This window comes from Cheilinus undulatus, linkage group 15, assembly GCF_018320785.1.
Source record: "Cheilinus undulatus linkage group 15, ASM1832078v1, whole genome shotgun sequence".
NCBI classification, from domain to species: domain Eukaryota; kingdom Metazoa; phylum Chordata; class Actinopteri; order Labriformes; family Labridae; genus Cheilinus; species Cheilinus undulatus.
In genome coordinates this window covers 1,760,326-1,777,853 of record NC_054879.1, presented here as the reverse complement: position 1 = coordinate 1,777,853, position 17,528 = coordinate 1,760,326, and the positions used below count along the sequence as shown (strand labels likewise).

General features: G+C 42.5%; 1 protein-coding gene across 6 annotated transcripts in view; it reads right to left on the bottom strand.

The window, feature by feature from the left end:
* The window catches only part of ttn.2 (titin, tandem duplicate 2), a 268,791-nt gene that overhangs the window by 217,787 nt on the left and 33,476 nt on the right, over window positions 1–17,528 (bottom strand). For all 6 annotated transcript variants that reach the window (XM_041807290.1, XM_041807295.1, XM_041807291.1 and 3 more), the window contains exons 17-33: window positions 16,891–17,123; window positions 16,637–16,801; window positions 15,947–16,115; window positions 14,162–15,858; window positions 13,799–14,080; window positions 13,444–13,710; window positions 12,409–12,681; window positions 12,055–12,318; window positions 11,712–11,972; window positions 11,366–11,626; window positions 10,855–11,118; window positions 10,499–10,759; window positions 8,525–8,785; window positions 6,271–6,531; window positions 3,200–3,344; window positions 2,917–3,085; window positions 482–713 (exon numbers count right to left, since the gene is read on the bottom strand). In XM_041807290.1, coding sequence (XP_041663224.1) covers window positions 482–713; window positions 2,917–3,085; window positions 3,200–3,344; window positions 6,271–6,531; window positions 8,525–8,785; window positions 10,499–10,759; window positions 10,855–11,118; window positions 11,366–11,626; window positions 11,712–11,972; window positions 12,055–12,318; window positions 12,409–12,681; window positions 13,444–13,710; window positions 13,799–14,080; window positions 14,162–15,858; window positions 15,947–16,115; window positions 16,637–16,801; window positions 16,891–17,123 — 5,465 coding nt within the window. The remainder of the gene's footprint in view (window positions 1–481; window positions 714–2,916; window positions 3,086–3,199; window positions 3,345–6,270; window positions 6,532–8,524; window positions 8,786–10,498; window positions 10,760–10,854; window positions 11,119–11,365; window positions 11,627–11,711; window positions 11,973–12,054; window positions 12,319–12,408; window positions 12,682–13,443; window positions 13,711–13,798; window positions 14,081–14,161; window positions 15,859–15,946; window positions 16,116–16,636; window positions 16,802–16,890; window positions 17,124–17,528) is intronic.

Genomic DNA, 17,528 nt, shown 5'->3' with positions numbered 1-17,528 from the left:
TCAGGCCTGGGTGTGGCCAGAGAAACTGAACTCAGCTTTCCAAAAACTGTGATTAATCACAGTTAACTCATGATTTAACAAGGGGGGGCGATTACTTTTTCAGATAGGGCCAGATAGGTTTGAAACCCCCACCCCCACCCCCAAAACATTAAATAATCATTCCGAAACTGCATTTTGCATTTACTTGGGTTGTCTTTGTGAGATATAAAAATTGGTTTGATGATCTAAAACATTTAAGTGTGACAAATATGCAAAAAAAAAAAACTCAGGAATCAGAAAGGGGGCAAATACTTTTTCATGGCTCTGTATGATAACACAACTTTGCATAAAAAGATTGTCAGTTTGTCTGAATAAACAGGATAGTGTGGTCTCTAATTCAGTACAACATTAAGCTTCTTTATTTGGTATCATATTTAATTGTTATCCCTCCTTTTTTTCCCCATCAGCCCCTCTGTTTTATTGGTCCTCCTGCTGGACTCACGATTGACTCGGAGATGCATGGTGCTCCTGTTCTTCCCGGCGATGAAGGTGTACTCGCCGGCATCGCTCCTGTACGTCTCAGAGATGGTGAGGCGGTGCAGCTTCCTAATGGCCACATAGTTAAACCTCTCCTCTACCTCGAACTGGATCTCCACGCCGTTTCTGAGCCAGCGGCCCTCCACATCATCTTCGTTCACCTCAAACTCAAAGGTCGCTCTGTGGCGCTCAAGGACCTGCAGGAGAAAAGCGTAGAAGTCGGTTTAATGCTGACTGAATACTAGAGGTGTTACGATTGATAGGCGTATATCGATACGTTGATTGTTTAATTAACAATCCAATCAGATCGATGGAAAGTCAAAACATCGACCTAAATCAATGCTTCAAGCTATGCTTCTACTAGTGCATCTCAAAAAAATTAAAATATCATGAAAAGGTTTAATATTTTTTGTCACTTGTTTCTGAAAGTGAAATCCATATATTATATAGACTCATTACACACAGAGTGAAATATTTCAAGCCTTTATTTCTTGAAATGTTGATGATTATGGCTTACAGATAAGAAAACCCAAAATTCAGTCTCAAAAAATTAGAATATTCCATAAGATCAATAAAAAAGGATATTTTAAACAGAAACGTCAGGCTTCTGAAAAGTATGTTCATTTCTATGCCTTTTACGTGAATTACTGCATCAATGCGGCATGGCATGGAGGCGATCAGCCTGTGGCACTGCTCAGGTGTAATGGAAGCCCAGGTTGCTTTGACTGTGGACACTTTATGTGTAACAAGTCTATATAATATATGGTTTTCACTTTCAGAAACAAGTGACAAAAAATAGTGAACTTTTTTCATGACATTCTAATTTTTTGAGATGCACTAGTATTTTGAAATTCCCCCTGCATGCCTGTTGACAGTTTCTGCCCCAGGAAGCGTCCTCAACAAGCTAGCTGCAAGCTAGCTAACCAGCGGCAGTGGATTAAAGTTTTGCGACTTTTCAGTTCTCAGTTTTTGAGGGAAAGAGGATTTCCTCTCCTCTCTCGGCTGTGTGGACATATTTCAGACAGACATTACTGCAAACTAATCAATGAAGTATCTATCTAATCTAATCTGATCTGATCTGATCAGATCTAATCATATCTGATCTGATCTGATCTAATCATATCTGATCTGATCATATCTGATCTAATCTGATCAGATCTAATCTGATCTGATCTAATCATATCTGATCTGATCTAATCTGATCTGATCTAATCTGATCTGATCTAATCATATCTGATCTGATCTAATCTGATCTGATCTAATCTAATCTAATATGATCTAATCTAATCTAATCTGATCTGATCTAATCTAAATTTATCTAATCTAATCTAATATGATCTAATCTAATCTAATCTGATCTGATCTAATCTAAATTTATCTAATCTAATCTAATATGATCTAATCTAATCTAATCTAATCTAATATGATCTAAATTTATCTAATCTTATCTAATATGATCTAATATGATCTAATCTAATCTTATCTAATATGATCTAATATGATCTAATCTAATCTAATCTGATCTGATCTAATCTAAATTTATCTAATCTTATCTAATATGATCTAATATGATCTAATCTAATCTTATCTAATATGATCTAATATGATCTAATCTAATCTTATCTAATATGATCTAATATGATCTAATCTAATCTAATCTAATCTAATCTAATCTGATCTGATCTGATCTGATCTGATCTGATCTGATAGCTGGTTATGGCTGAGGTAGCACGAGTGATGTCTGCAGCAGACTCCAGATAAACAGAGGGGGAAAGGTCCGCTGCTGCATGTCTCCTTTGATTTTATTTCGCCGTCTCACATCGGATTTATGATGAAAATAAAAGCTGTCCAAACTTAACGTGGTTCAAACAGGACAGCATGAAGTAGTAGTATGAAGGGCTGATAAAGAGCAGAAATATCTGTTGAAGTCCTCATGTGTGTAAATAATTTAAAAAAAATCTAAAATGGGAAAACAGGAAAAAGATGTTGGTCATTATTATAAAGGGTTGCAGAAAAAGTCCATATTGGTGCTTTGGAGTGATCTGAGGATGTGATGAAATAAAAATATTTGGTACTGAAAATGTTTAATGTTAAATCAACAGTTCTAACACAAATGTTCATAGATATCTTCCTAATTTAAAGGTAATCAGGGGTCGTGAAAAGCAAGCCTTTGTTCTTTTTGTTAAAGAGATGTTTTTATTAAATACTGAGATCTGTCAGTAATTTAACTGGCAACTTAAGAACTTGAGTAAAATCCATTTTGCAGCACGAACCTTCTACATAAACCTTCCGCCTTACACTTTAAAAACATAATTTAAAAGGTACAGGTCAGCTATGAGTAAATTTGATGCAGAAGTATTTGATCCTCAGACATGATCTCAGGTTTACACATTGTCTTACAGTGATTTCCCGCTCTGCAGGTTCAGAGATCCGAATGTCCCGACCCTCCACGATGAGCTGGGCCTTAGAGATGCTTGATCCAGCAACCACAGAATATTCTCCAGCGTCAGACATCCGGACAGTCTGGATCATCAGACGGTGGACGTACTTCTCTGCTGTCACCGTGTATCTGCACACCCCACAGGTAAAATGTTTGAATGTAGTGTTAAAGATTAATATCAGACCTTTGATAATATTTATGTGGATGTGAGATGGAAAGAAGGGTCAGTAAAAAGTCACACACCTTTCCTGTGTCATGTCGAGCTCCTGTCCGTCCTTCATCCACATCACCTGAATGTTGGGCTCAGAAACTTCACACTCAAAGATCGCCTTCTTCTTTTCTGTAATTTTTATGTCCTTAATTTTCTTTGTGAACTCGATCAAACGAGCTGAAAACAAAGAGAAAGAGACATGTTCAGGGGTTAATCCAGAGAACTATGGGATTCAAACTGGTATAAAACTTTAGAGTGGAACCAACATGTTGCTGCCATGGTCCAAATGCCAATATGAACATTAATTTATTAAAGAAAACAACAAATCTAGTTTTGATTTTCCAGACTAAGAGACGTGATTTCTTCTAACTCAGTCTTCTGGCACTTAAGTGCCACTTAAACCAGTTCTTGTCTTCTCTGATTTAGTTTAAACGTCAGAAAATCGTCCTCATGTCTAAATGATGTGCTGCCATGTGATTGCCTCATTGAATGCTACATCATTGTTTTGTTGTTGCTGTTGTTTTGTTTTGTTTTTTTATTTTTCATAGTAATCTAGACATCATCATCATCATTGTCATTTCTTCACCAACATATATTTCACCAAAGTACCAAAGGCTGAGTCGCTCACAAAGAGCTGGGCTCAAAATTGAGAGCAAGCCAACAGTAGTTGGGAGACTTATTCTTCAAACAGAGGAGGAAACAGAGGAGAGTCAGGCTCAAGATCTAGGGTGCTGATGTAGCGGAAGTACCAGGTGCCTTTCGCTGGCTGAGCATAGGCCTGGATGAAGGATTCCAGGTAAACAGGAGCAGTTTTAGTTACTGCTTTGTAAGCAACGATTAGAGTTTTGAATCTGATGAAGCCAGTGTACAGAGATGAACAGAGCAGAGACGTGAGCTGTCCAGGGTTGGTTGAAGACCAGATGTGCTGCTGCGTTCTGGATCATCTGCAGAGGTCTGAAAGTGTAGCTGCAGTAGTCAAGGCATGATATGAGGGTCTGATCCTCTATAGAACAGAGGTCATCAAATGTATTTGTACAGGGCTAGTGTTATCCTTGAGAGGCACTTTGGGGTTCAGAACTGTAAAATCAACATTTTTTTAATTGTCTGATTAACATTTTTTTGTTTAATACTTTTACTTTCTTTTGAATGTGCAGAACTTTTTGCTTGTAACAGTGAGATCAGTTCCTATACTGCAGCAAGACACGAGGGGGTAATGAGACATTTAGAGGAATATTTCTGTGGCTGCCATGTTGTCCATCACTGGGTTTGATGCTAATATGCTAAACTGCACTCTCAGAATGCCTGAAGCTGAAAGCTGACGCAGAAAAAAGCAGCTTTAATCAAGAGTGGACTGATAAATTCAACGTGCATTATATTTGCTAGTAATGGCTGACCGCTGGTGTCTGAAAAATTGATGAAACATGAGGTCAATCCGTATTAAAATGTTTCAGTTTCAATCGTTTATGGCTTTAGGGAGTTTATACAAGACAACACCTGAAATCCTACAAAATATTTTTCTCTACACATTTTCTTAAGTTCTGGGGGCCAGACTGGAAGATGAAGGGGGCCTGATGTGGCCCCTGGACTGCTAGTTGATGATCACTGTTATAAAGGGTAAATCCACATGACTGAGCAATGGGGGCCACATGAACCTTGAATGTTAGCTGGTCATCAATCATGACACCCAGATATCTGAGTTTATCTGATCAGGGTGGATACTGATCTGTGGTTGAATGGTGAAACTGGCTGGAATGGTTATAAGCTCAGGCTTGATGAGATCTGAGCTGAGACATTTATGTGATTAGGTATCTGCCTTAATGTGCAGGCGAACAGGCGCACCTAATGGAAAATAAGGTATAAAAGCTAAAAAAGAGGCTGGTGATGGTATGCGCATTTACTAAAGATTAACAGGCATGGACTAATGCAGAGGTGTCCAACCTTTCCTCACTGAGGGCCACATGCCTCAGTGAGAGAACTTTCCCTCTGAGGATCATCTTACGGCAACAGATGTCAGGATAAAGGAGCTGCTTGGATATTTCCCCCTTTAGAGTGTCAAAGTTAGCAAAAACAATCTATTGTATGTTAAGATATGCTTCATGACTGGATAGGCTTCAAGGAAAGAAAAAACATCACAGCTTTACATTTATGGCTGGAAAGACAATTAGCCATTTGGAGTGGCCAACTACAGGAAGACCCTGGTTGGAGAACGGCCCTCCGTGCAGCAGAGGAGACGCTGACGGCTCATCTCCACATTCAGACAAAACACGAAACTGGATGAAGCTGACAGGCTTTACAGGAGTGACGGTGATGAAGATGATTGGACCAATATGATTTAGAAGTCAGAGCTTGAGACTGAAACAGGCAGAGGAGAAAATGGGCGCCATTCGTGCTGCTGTAAACCATCCGTCTTTATTCATCAGGGTGTTATGGATCCATGTACGAGTATTAGTATAGCTGTCAACATGTCTGCCATTACACTGTTGTCTTAATTTAGTTATAAAGAATCCAAAGAATTCTCCAAGTCCAAATGTTTCCTACAGAATGAATACAGCAGCAACATCTATGAGTACAGTACAGTCCAGCACAAGCTTCAGGAGCTAATTTGGGTCAGGTTCCATTATATTTTTAGAATCTGCTGCAGAGTAATTAAACATGGACCAAGGGCCTCATTTGACTCCCCAGCCCTAGTTTGGGCAGCCCTGGTCTCGTAGAACCGTGCTCTTTTTAACTGTCCTATATACAAAGATGAATGACTCGTTTGTTCTAGAGGATAGAGGTGGGAGGAGGCTTCGTGTTTGTTGTTACATTAAAAAAAGATGTAATGGAAGCATTTATTACAGTTGATCTAGCATAAGAACCTTCTCAAATAAAAAAGAAAAATGCGGTGTAGTGTAGGCCAAATCATAATCTGCTAAATGTTCTAAATCTATCACTAAAGTCCAGAAAAAAGTCCCACATGAAAAAGGAGGGAAATAATCTGTATGTTTAAATTAAATTTATAGTGTAACCTTACTGGAGGAAACACACTTCCATCACTTATATCTTAAATTTCAAAATTATCTCATTTTTCCCCAAACCCCAAAGACGTAAATCATCACATTACCTTCCACAAAAAGGTTGGCGGCAGTGGCGGCGGATCCGGCCACAAACTGGTACTCTCCTCCGTCTCCAAAGTGAACGTTCCGGATGGTGAGGGAGTGCGTGAGCTGCTTGCTGCGGACCTGACACCTGTCCGATGACTTGACCTCCACGCCATTCTTCAGCCATTTGTAGGTGATTCCTTCGTAGTTTACGGTGACCTCGAAGGTGATGGTGTCCCTCTCCTGAGCGTTCAGGTCCTTCAGCATGGACGTGATGAGGACGGCTGGAGAGGAGGGGACAGGGCGGTCAAATACTCAAATACTGGTGCTTTTTCTTCTATTTCAGAAAATTTTGGAATTATTTTCAAGTTTAAAAAAATGGACTTTATTTTGAAAAGTTAAAGGGCTACATTTTAATGTTAAGAACCAGAGATTTTACCAGTTACTGTCTTTTTTTTAGTGTTTTGCATTATGCAAAATATTGCATGCCTAATTTTTCTGCAGCTGGTCATAACTGAGAGAAAAATCCTATTCTTAAAGCACTGTAACAATAATGTCCAACCTTGACCCTTCCTTACTTTAATGGTTTGGGTCTAGTTGAGGAGAAAGTCATGCCATAGTTCTGGTGGATTTTTTCATCCAGCAGCCGTAAAACAGACTGAAAATGCCTCCACATAATCAAAATCAAACCCCTAAATGTTGTTTTTCTCTCGAACCAGTATTCCTAGGAAAATAGAACTTTCTGTTTAAGCACCAAACTATATTAGAATGGTCATTTTAGCTGATAATCTTCTGCACACAGTGTTATTGTGTGACTTTGTGTTCAAAATGTCCATTCTGTATTTAAACCACCCTAAAAAGAATGTTCAAGATCTTGTTAAGGATTTAAAATAGGTTAAAGAACTTAGTGTATTAATGCATTTAGAAAAAAAAAGATTAATGAATAAAAAAGTAAGGATAGGAAAGCAGGGATGCACAATATTATCAACATGATAACAGTATATATGCCTACAAAGCTAATTTTCTGTTTTGGCAGTTATGAAAATTTCTGCTGATATATCGACTGTAAATGTCAGTGTTATGTCTGAATAAGTCTGCAGAGTTGTAGTCATAATCAATAGACCAAAGTCAGCTACAGTCGTTTCAGCTTCAGTCTTTAAACTTAAATGTGTTTTTAAGACAGAAGGTCTGAACTATGTTTACAGTCAGGTCAAAGTCTGCAATCCAATATTGTGCATCCCTAAAAAAGGGGGAAAGATAGAAATGTTAATGGGACACTCAAAAGGCATTTTACATTGGGCACAATCGTTTCATACTGTGCCTGAGCACGATTGCTCCCCTCTCTGCTGCCAATCTGCTTTTACATCAGTAACATTGCTCCGTGCCTAAGCACATTTGTGAATGAACACAGTCGGATACAGAAGGTGGCTGTATGCAGGAAGTAGATGCACTAATCCACCAAGAAGAAGAAAGTAGCACCCACTGCATGGGTTAACATTAGTTTCTGCTCCGTGAGGACAGAAGTGTCCATCCTTCTACTGTGGATGTTTTAATAATTTCTGAGACGCCACCAACAACCCTTTCCTACTTCCACATCTACCTACATCACCACACTGTGTACAGCTCAGAGGATAAATGGACCCGTGCTGCACAAACACAACGGTTTCTGAAGACGTTTAGAGCTGACTTTACAGCTCTAAAGAGGACCCTGTACTCGAGCACGGTTGCATTTACACCTGCAACAAACCGTGCTTGAGTACGGGCACACATCAACTGTGCCAGAGACTACCTCTTTGAGCAGAATCCAGCACAGTGTCCGAGTGTGGCACGTTGTTCGAATACGCTTGTGTTCACGGAAATCAAATGAATTGGACTTTGTAAAATCCGATTCAGCTCGGTTCAAGTCTGGTTCCAAGAGTACTTGGATCGGGGCCCGGGTCCCTAATGTGAAAGCACCCTAAACAAGATTATATAGACGATAAATAACCCAACTGATACAAAAATAATTTAGTTTTCAGCAAATTGTCTTTGTTTTTCTCAAGGTTAAAGTGCTTTATTCTCCTGTTACCATATTTTTTTAAGTTTAAAGACATTTTTAAGTCCTGTCTTTCCTCGTGTTGAATTTTTTGCTATTCAATGTTTAAAAAAAATGATATTTCCACGTGAAACCTCAGAAAAGATTTCAGGATGTTTGTAAAAAATTAAACACTTTGAGACACATCTCTCAGGGTTAGATGACTTTTTATTTTTTCGTTAGTACTTTAAACCCAATCTTACGGCTAACGGTTAGCGTAGCGGACACTCGGTCGTTCCCGCAGACGAAGGTGTACTCCGCAGAGTCATCCCGGCTGGTGTTCATGATCTTCAGCTGGTGGAGTTTTCCCTGGACCACGATCCTGAACTTCTCGCTCATCTCAATCTCCACGCCGTTTTTAAGCCAGGTGGACGGCACGTTGAAGTGAGAAACTTCGCACTCAAACGTCGCCATTTGAGTCTCCGCAACCTCCAAGCTCTTCAGCGGTTTGGTGACATGAAGAGCTGAAGAGACAAAGACGAAGAATCAGCATTGAAAGGAGAAGAGGACAGACAAATATCCTTCATCACTCGCATGCTACTCTGACATCGGTTGAACACAGACATGCACTGACAGGATCCTACGGATGTGCACTGATGGAAAGATGTCACAGACAATCCGTTTCCACCAATCCAGTTCCAGGGCTGGCTCAGTGCCAGTGAATAATCCAGCACCAGTTCTTTGTTTCTTGGACAGAAAAAAATGGTTTCAGCATGGTACCAACTCTACCTCCAGGGGAAAGAACCATTCTATGTCAGGGCCAGCAAGCCTTCATTGTGGCTGGGGCGGCTTTGCAATGAACAAATAACCAGAAGGAGTGCCATTTGGAAGCAACAGAGCTTTAAACAAAGCAGCAAGACAAAAGACATGGTTGCTGGACAAGAAAATCACAAAGAGCAGGACAAATGCATTTGACCAGTGTGGTCTAGACTTCCAGGAAGGTGAGGAGGCCAGCAGCTATCTGTCTCTGTTGTGCATGAATTTGGCATCAGTGCTGGGAAAACAGACTGACCTTTAAAATTCTGCTGTAATGACGTGGCTTCCAGGCCAGATCTGGCCTTTGAAAAGAAATCCTGTTCTTTGTTGGTTCTTCGATTGATCACTATGAAAGCGGCTCCAGCTCTAGCCCAGTACCGGACCTTGATCTGGCTTGGTGGAAAATCCTTAAGTGAGGGGCTGCTGCCCACGAAGGGCAGTGGTTGAGGGTTTGATGCTTTGTTCAAAGGCACCATGGCAGTACACAAGAAGTGAAATAATACTTCTCCAGTTACCAAACTCATTTCCAGACTTGGTCCTACCAGGATCTGAACCCTCTGTTCTCAACCCAGGTCTTTATAGGAAGTGATACTGCCACCAATTTTTCATTTCTCTTATTCTCATCTTTCTCTTTATCTAATCATGATTTGAGATTAGGAATCAGCGGTTCTCAACGTGCCCATCCTCAGGACCCACCATCACCTCTTTAATCCATTTAAACCCAAAGGTGCCAAAGAAAGCACCCACTAACTCTTGTAATGTTTGTCTACAACCTCCTAAACCAAAGAGGTTTTCTATGAAACAGCACAGAATCTCAGTGTTTACTAAAATCTGGACCAAAATGGACCAAATAGTAGCCTGAAACTTACACCCTTCATTTTAACTGTATATCATTTCCTTGTTGCATACACACACAAACACAGCACCCAGTATAAATGGGTTAGTAGGTTCACGATTGAACACAATGACAGATAAAAACACGTTAAGAAAGCACATCATTACAGAGGCCCTGGAAGAACATGCAGACATTTTATTTTACTCCATTTTCCTTAAAAACGTGTACATTTTGGATGTTTTCTACAGGTATGAAGAGATTAAGATATCATCATGTTAAAACCAACTTTGTTATCCCAATTTTATGAGATAAATAAAATGATAAATCTTAAGAAAAGCACCAAAATGTAGGAAAACTAGGTCATTGAAATATATACTAATGTCTGTTGGATTAGGACTTCGATGCATCATAGACTCTTAGAAACTATTTCATGATGGGCCAGCAACGCCTTCTGGGTCCTGACCCACCAGATGAGAACCAATGTTTTGGATATAATATATGGTTATATATTCTGACCTTAAATTTGATCTTTTTCCCCCTTTAACTTCATATTGAACACATCATTTTCATTTAGAACATGACGTACCCTCCACAGTGAGCATGGCGCTGCACTGCAGGTGTCCGACCACGGCTGTGTACTCTCCGGCGTTGCTGCTGTCGACGTTCTGCAGGTTCAGTTTGTGAGCTTTGCGTTCTGACAGGATTTTACACTTCTCACTCGACTTCAGCTCCACACCGTTAAACATCCAACGGACGGGGACGTTGTCATGTGACAGGCTCATCTCAAAGGAGGCGGTGCCGTCCAGCAGGGATTTCACGTCCTTGATCTTCTTCACGATTTTGATTGCTTCAGAAAGAGACAACATTGTTATTATTTAATTCAGATCAAACCATAAAGTCAAAATCTTTTCCTCTAACAGTCAGTAAATCAGTGGTACTCACTCTCCACGTTCAGTCTGGCGTTGGCGGACAGTTTTCCCAGCTTGAAGGAATAAACAGACTCGTCCTGTGTGTTGCAGTTTTTGACCTTCAGCGTGTGAACCATGCCTTCTGTGGTGATCTCATACTTGTCGCTGTTCTGCAGCTCCACACCGTTCTTGATCCACTGAGCTCCTTTCACATCAGTGTGAGTGAGCTCCAGTGTGAACACTGCCTCCTGGGTCTCAGTCACGGTCTGGTTCTTCAGAGTTTTCTTGATCTTCACAGCTGCAAACAAGAACAGAAGAGTCAGCATTTAACTCACCAGCACAAAATTTAAGAAATCAACTGATTTAAGAAGCATTGGAAATATTTACAACATGAAAACTGGCCAGATGCTTTGAATTTGTAATCTGTAAATGACTGGTCTTACTTCATGTTTTTTGTTTTTAACTCAAGAGTGGTAACTGGTGTTTGTGTTTATTTGAAGCTTTAAATCAAACAAGACTATCAAATGGAAGAGGCTTGTACATACCCTCCACTCTGAGATTAGCAGTGGTTTTGGAGTTGGCCACCTGGTAGCTGTACTCTCCAACATCCTGAGGTCTGGTGATGACGATGACGAGGCGTCTGATGGCACCCATCACCTCGCTCACCACGTTGTCACTGAAATCCACTGGCTTACCCTCTTTAAGCCAACGGCCCTCGGCGTCAGCGTTGGCGACTTCACATTCAAACTCAGCTGTCTGTGATTCGGCCACAGTCACATCCTGCAGAGGACGTGTGATGGCTCCACCTGGGGTCAGCAGAAGACAAAATTTCATGGTCCTGCAGCTCATTATTTGACTTTTTATTTTTATACGTAAAGGGTCTGGACAAACCAGAGACAGTGAGGGTGGCGCTGGATGTCTTTTCTCCAGCGTGGAACATGTACTGGCCCTCCTCGTCCTTCATGGCATCCAGGACAGTCAGAGAGTGAGCCTTGCCCTTGGACTCCATCTTGTATTTGGGTCCGGGTTTGAGCTGCTGGTTCCTGAAGGTCCAGCATGGGTCAATACCAGTATGAGACACCTCCACATTGAAGGTGACGTTCTGGGACTCTGAGCACACTCTGTCCTCCATGTGCTTCACAATGTGGACCTCTGCAAAAACAAGAATGTAGTAAAACTAAGAACTGGAGCTTGATTTTGTAAAAGAATTGAATGACATCAAATGCATCCTTACTTTCGACACTGAAGCTGCAGCTGGTGTCGACCTTGCCGACCACCAGTTTGTAGCGTCCTTCATCAGAGGCGAAGGTCCTGCTGAACACCAGACGCTGCTTGGCTCCCTTTGGCACCACCTGGACTCTGTCACTGGGCACGAGCTGTTTGTCGTTGCGGTACCACTTGACAGAGCTAATGTCCTGAGCTGAGATCTTGGCCTCTAGGACGGCCTTTGTTCCCTCAACGGAGGACACATCCTTCAGTGGCACCAAAATGTCAATAGCTGCAAGCCAAGACGATAGATGAGGATTAGAGATGTTGGGACAGTTGCATTCTACTAACGATTAGAGGTGGGTATCATACAGAGACGTACTCTGAACATGGAGTTTTCCAGATGTGGAGATGTCCTGGGCTGGAACCACGAAAGAGTAAGAAGCAGCATCATCTCTGGTGACGTTCTCCAGCAGCAGCTTGTGAACCTGTTTGTCAATCACAATGTGGATGCGGTCTGAGGCAGAGATGGCCTGGCCATTCTTCATCCAGGTTCCCTCGACGTTCTCCTGAGAGAACCTGACCTCCAGCTGAGCAATGTCCCCCTCGCACACTGTGACATCCGTCAATGGTTGCATAAGGGTCACAGGGCGCACTGAAGGCAGAGATACCACATTGTTACTACAGTATAGTACGACCAGCAATGACATACATTGATCTGACCAACATACAACAGGCAGTATTGACCATAACCCAGTTGCTAGCAGTGCCTATACATAATGGCTAGAAATTAATGATACACAAAGGCCAGTTTTGACTGATTCACAAGTGCTAGCAATGACTTAAACTCAGTTGCCAGTGATAATTGACCCAGAAGTTCCAGCGATGACTCATACACAAAACCAGCAATGACTGAATACACAACAGCCAGTGATACAAAACAGCTGGAAATGACTTTTACACAATAGCCAACAATGACTGATACAGGACAGGCAGCATTTACTTGTACACAATTAAGCTTCAATGATTAATACACAGTAGTCAGTTATGACTGAAACACATCAGCCAGAAATAGCTGACACACAACAGCTAGTACTGACCTACAGTATCCTCTAGAGATAGCAAAGCCTGTTGCACTATATCCGGCAATGATGAAAAAGAACTTTCTAAAATTAACTAAAATTAACCTTGATGGAAAGAGCAATCTTCAGTGCAATCAAAGAAGTAAACCAATATGCTGTAGCACAGATACTGGAGAAGGCTGTGATAGAGTAAGAGCTTCGTCTTTGGACCAATTCAATACATTAGGTAAAAACATTACTAATTTACAAGAAGCTCATCAAATCTCAAAGGAGACTCATGTCTCCAGAGAATAGCAGAGGCACAAGATAAATACGTAATGTATATGAATGCCTACCTTTCATCTTCAGTGAGGCGCTGGTCCTCTGATCTCCACATACAAAGGTATATTTTCCCTGGTCTGTTTTCTTGACATCCTTGATGGACAGAGTGTGTCGTCCACGGCGGGAGGACATGACATGTTTACCACTGGGAGAAAGTTCCTTGTCTCCAAAGAACCAGCTGCCCTCCACATCCTCGCGAGACAGCTCCACCTCAAATTCTCCAGCATAGGTCTCTGGCACTTCGATGTTCTCCATGTGCTTTATGAGCTCCAGGGCAGCACCTGTGTTAGAATAAAAACAAGAATAATGGCCGGCAAATCCAGCACAACACCACCAAAGAAAACAGTAACGTTCTCATCTAAGTACTACCTTCCACGTGCAGCCTTGCACTGGTACTTATGCTCTCATCTTCAACAACAACACAACTGTACTCCGCATCATCACTCATCTCAATGACGAGCACAGACAGGAAGTGGACTTTTCTGTCTGAGTGCATTCTGTATTTATCTCCGGAGAATATCTCCATGCCATTCTTGAGCCATTTAACTTTGACGAAAGGTTCGTTGGTTTCACACTCAAAGGTCACCATGGTGTCCTTCTCGTTTGCACTGGCATCCTCCAGGTTCTGGGTAAAGTTCACTGCTGCCTTGGCTGCAAAGAGAAAATATGAAGTTAGACTTTGAAGTGTATGAGGAAATAGTGGGGCTGTTAATTCAGAGAGAGTGGGTTTACCTTGCACAAGCAGGAAGGCATGGCTTGAGGCCTCGCCAGCAATATTCATGGCTTTAACCATGATGCTGGCAGAATCCTCCGCTGTCACATCTCTGATAACCAGCTCACACAAATGATCCTCGGGCCAGTACCAGTAAATACGGTCAGTCTTCTCCACCAGAATGCCGTTCTTGAACCACTGGCACTCAGGTTCTGGTCTGCCAACAACTCTGAGCCTGAAATGAACCTCATCTCCTGGAGCAACGGTCTTGCTAGCGATGCGTTCCAGGATCTTGGGTGCTTCCATGCTGGGGGACAGCAGGACTCTTTCTGGTTTGATGGTAGGGATGGTGACTTTACCCTGCTCCTCCAACCTTTTCCTCTCAGCTTCTTCTTTCTCCTTCAAGTGATGGAGCAACTCGTCCTTGGTCTTCTTCAGCAGATCCTCGTATGAGTCATCCCTCTTGCGAGACTTGAACTCCACAGCAGAAATGGACTCATAGAAACCTTCCTCGGTCCTGCGCTTGAACTTGCTCTTCAGTTCTTCAGTCTCCTCTGAGGTTTTCTCGTGAACAATTCTCTGTGTCTTACGCAGTTTAACAACTTCCCTGTCCTGTGAGGTTTCACCAGGTCGGTCCACCTTTACAACATCAAATCCAATCCTGCCAGCTTCGTGTGATGCCTCTGCAGCCTTAGTCTCGGGAGCACGGCGCAGTACAGATCTAAAGTCCTCCTTCTGCTGGATCTCGAGCTTCACAGTATGCTCAGTTGTGCCCAGAGGATTGTCTGCAACTACTCTGACCTCTCCCGAGTCATAAGACTTGATGTCGACAATCTCCAAGTAGTAAATGCCATCATAACGGAGTCTGTATCTCTTGCTCTTGCGGATAAGTTGTCCGTTGAGGTACCAGTTCACCTTGGGGGCTGGATAACCGGTCACTCTGCAGCGGAACCTCGCAATGTCACCTTCCAGCACTCTTGCTGGTTCAGGAAGAAGGACAATTTCAGGTTTTGTCTTCTCATATTCCTCATCAGTGCTGACTCCTGCAGGTCCTCCCTCGTGAGCAAAACGCTCAATCTCATCCATCCTGTGCGGTGCCTTCCTGCCTTCGGGAAGCTGGGATTCCTCAACAAGGCCCTTCTCATCCTTGACTATCAGAGTGGCCGAGGTCTGGTCGACTCCAAACTTGTTTGAGGCTCTGCAGGTAACGACACCGCTGTCTCTAGCATAAGCAACCTCATAGTCAAGACTGCAGTATCCAAATTCATTGACCATGCGCAGTCTGTTAGCAGCTGCCAGGGGTTTACCGTCATGCAGCCACTCTACCACCATGGTGGGGTCACCAATGGGAGTCAGTCTGCACTCAAAGTGGGCTGGACCAAAGCGCTTCATTCTGATAGAGGTCAGCTTCTTCTTGAACAATGGTTTCTGCTGCTTCTCCTTGTCATAAAGGTCGCCCTCCTCCCACTGATCTTGCCCGTATCTCTGATGAAGAGGCTCCAGCTCTGGAGCTGCGATCTCCTTGGCTTTGTAGGTTCCTTTAGTGATAATGAGCTTCCTCTCAGCCTGAGGGGCACTGAAGTCCACCTCCACATTAACTCTGCAGCGAGTGGTGTCTCTACCAGCCTTGTTGATGGCTGTAGCGGTGTACCAGGCGCTGTCAGTGCCTGCAGCAGAGGGAATCTGGAATTTGGCCTCTCCTTTAGTACCATCAATCCTGGAAGAAGCAACCATTGAGATAAAATATTCAGTTCACCTGCTCAACAGATGTAGAGTTATTTGTAGCTAAAATTAGAGGTACATACCTGATGTGTGGGTGCTTCTGTGGGGTGATAATGTCACTGTTTTTCAGCCAGACGATGTCAGGCAGGGGGTTTCCAATGGCTTTGACAGCCAGCTCAACCAGAGTGCCCTGCTTTACAGTGATGTTCCTCAGCTTTTCAACAAACTGAGGGCGGGTCACACTTTCACGAGCTGTTGGTGGTGGGACACAATTAAGGGTAAGAATGAGTGTGGTAGGGTGAGTACAATCAAGAGACTTGGCCAAAGGCTCATGCCAGGTTAGACATCACATTATAAGTCTATCTATCCAGCAGTCAAAGGGTTTCAGGACCAATCTGTCCAAAACTATCAATAGTTTATTCTTGTGTAGTTTCTCACAGGGAAAGACAATTCCTCGTAATGTTGGATAGACAAATAAATAAAATATAGTACAGTTAAATATTATGTTTGTCTAGAGTCTTCCTTCCAGGTGTAGTCAAGCCCACGCCCCTATTACTGGCATTATCCCATCAGCCGTGGTGATTGCCCGAGTGCCCCTCTACAGTCTGTTATTTCTGTCAGGGCACAAATTTATATCTCTGTAGTCACCTAAACATATACAGTGACTATCCTAAGAGACATGAAGATCATGGAGTTCAACCTCAGCATTACTCTGAAGACATTAATTCATGAGGTTCTGGATATTTTTAAGATTATTTATGACTCAAACGTACCCTCAACACTGAGAGTCACAGCCACAGATGTCCTTCCAGCTCTGTTCTGAGCAACAACAGTCCACTCTCCAGAGTCTTGAGGCATGGCTGGGACGATGATCAGGGACTGGGTACCATCCTCTTTGATCACTATCTTGTGGGTGTAGTCATTGACAACTTGTTGTCCTGAAACCAAAGGGCACTGTGGTTTAAGAAGAGGCAGAGAAAACGAATGAACAAGTGTTTGTAGAATTTGTCAGAAAATGGCGTCTTACCATTGTGGAACCAGTATGTTTCTGGCATGGGTCTGCCAACAACCTTCAGGTCAAATCTGGCAGTTTGACCCTCAGCGCATTTTAATGAAGAAGGCTTCATGACAAACACTGGCTTGTAGAGTCTCTCCAGTGAAGTCTCGTCTGTGTCATCAAGCCTCCTGGCAGGAGAACGTCCAGGAGAACGGCTGGGAGAACGCCCAGGAGAGCGGCTCAGAGAGCGAGGAGATGTGGACCTGAGGATGAAGTACAATCATCAGCATTGTTACAGTTAACCTCACAATGTGCCCCAACAGGATACAGGTGTCAGGTAATGCTTTGCATCAGTGCTATCTCCGCTGTATCTAGATTTCAGCCTTTTTCATTAAACAGTATGACTTTAAGTGTTTTTATCTTGAATGTTGAGAAACACGAGTGTGGTGCTTTGTGTTGATGAACGCTTGACAGCGGTGAAAATTGATGAAAAACCAAAGGGAATCTTCTTCTAGGACAGTGCCAGGGCCTGGTCAATCTCTCTCATTTCATGTTCATGTAAACACGAAATGACAGGAAGCAAAACAGAGCAACAGGGTAAAATGCTCTCAGGACATTTGGATAGAAAACAATTAAGTTTACACTCTCGCAATTGCTGGTTTGCGTCA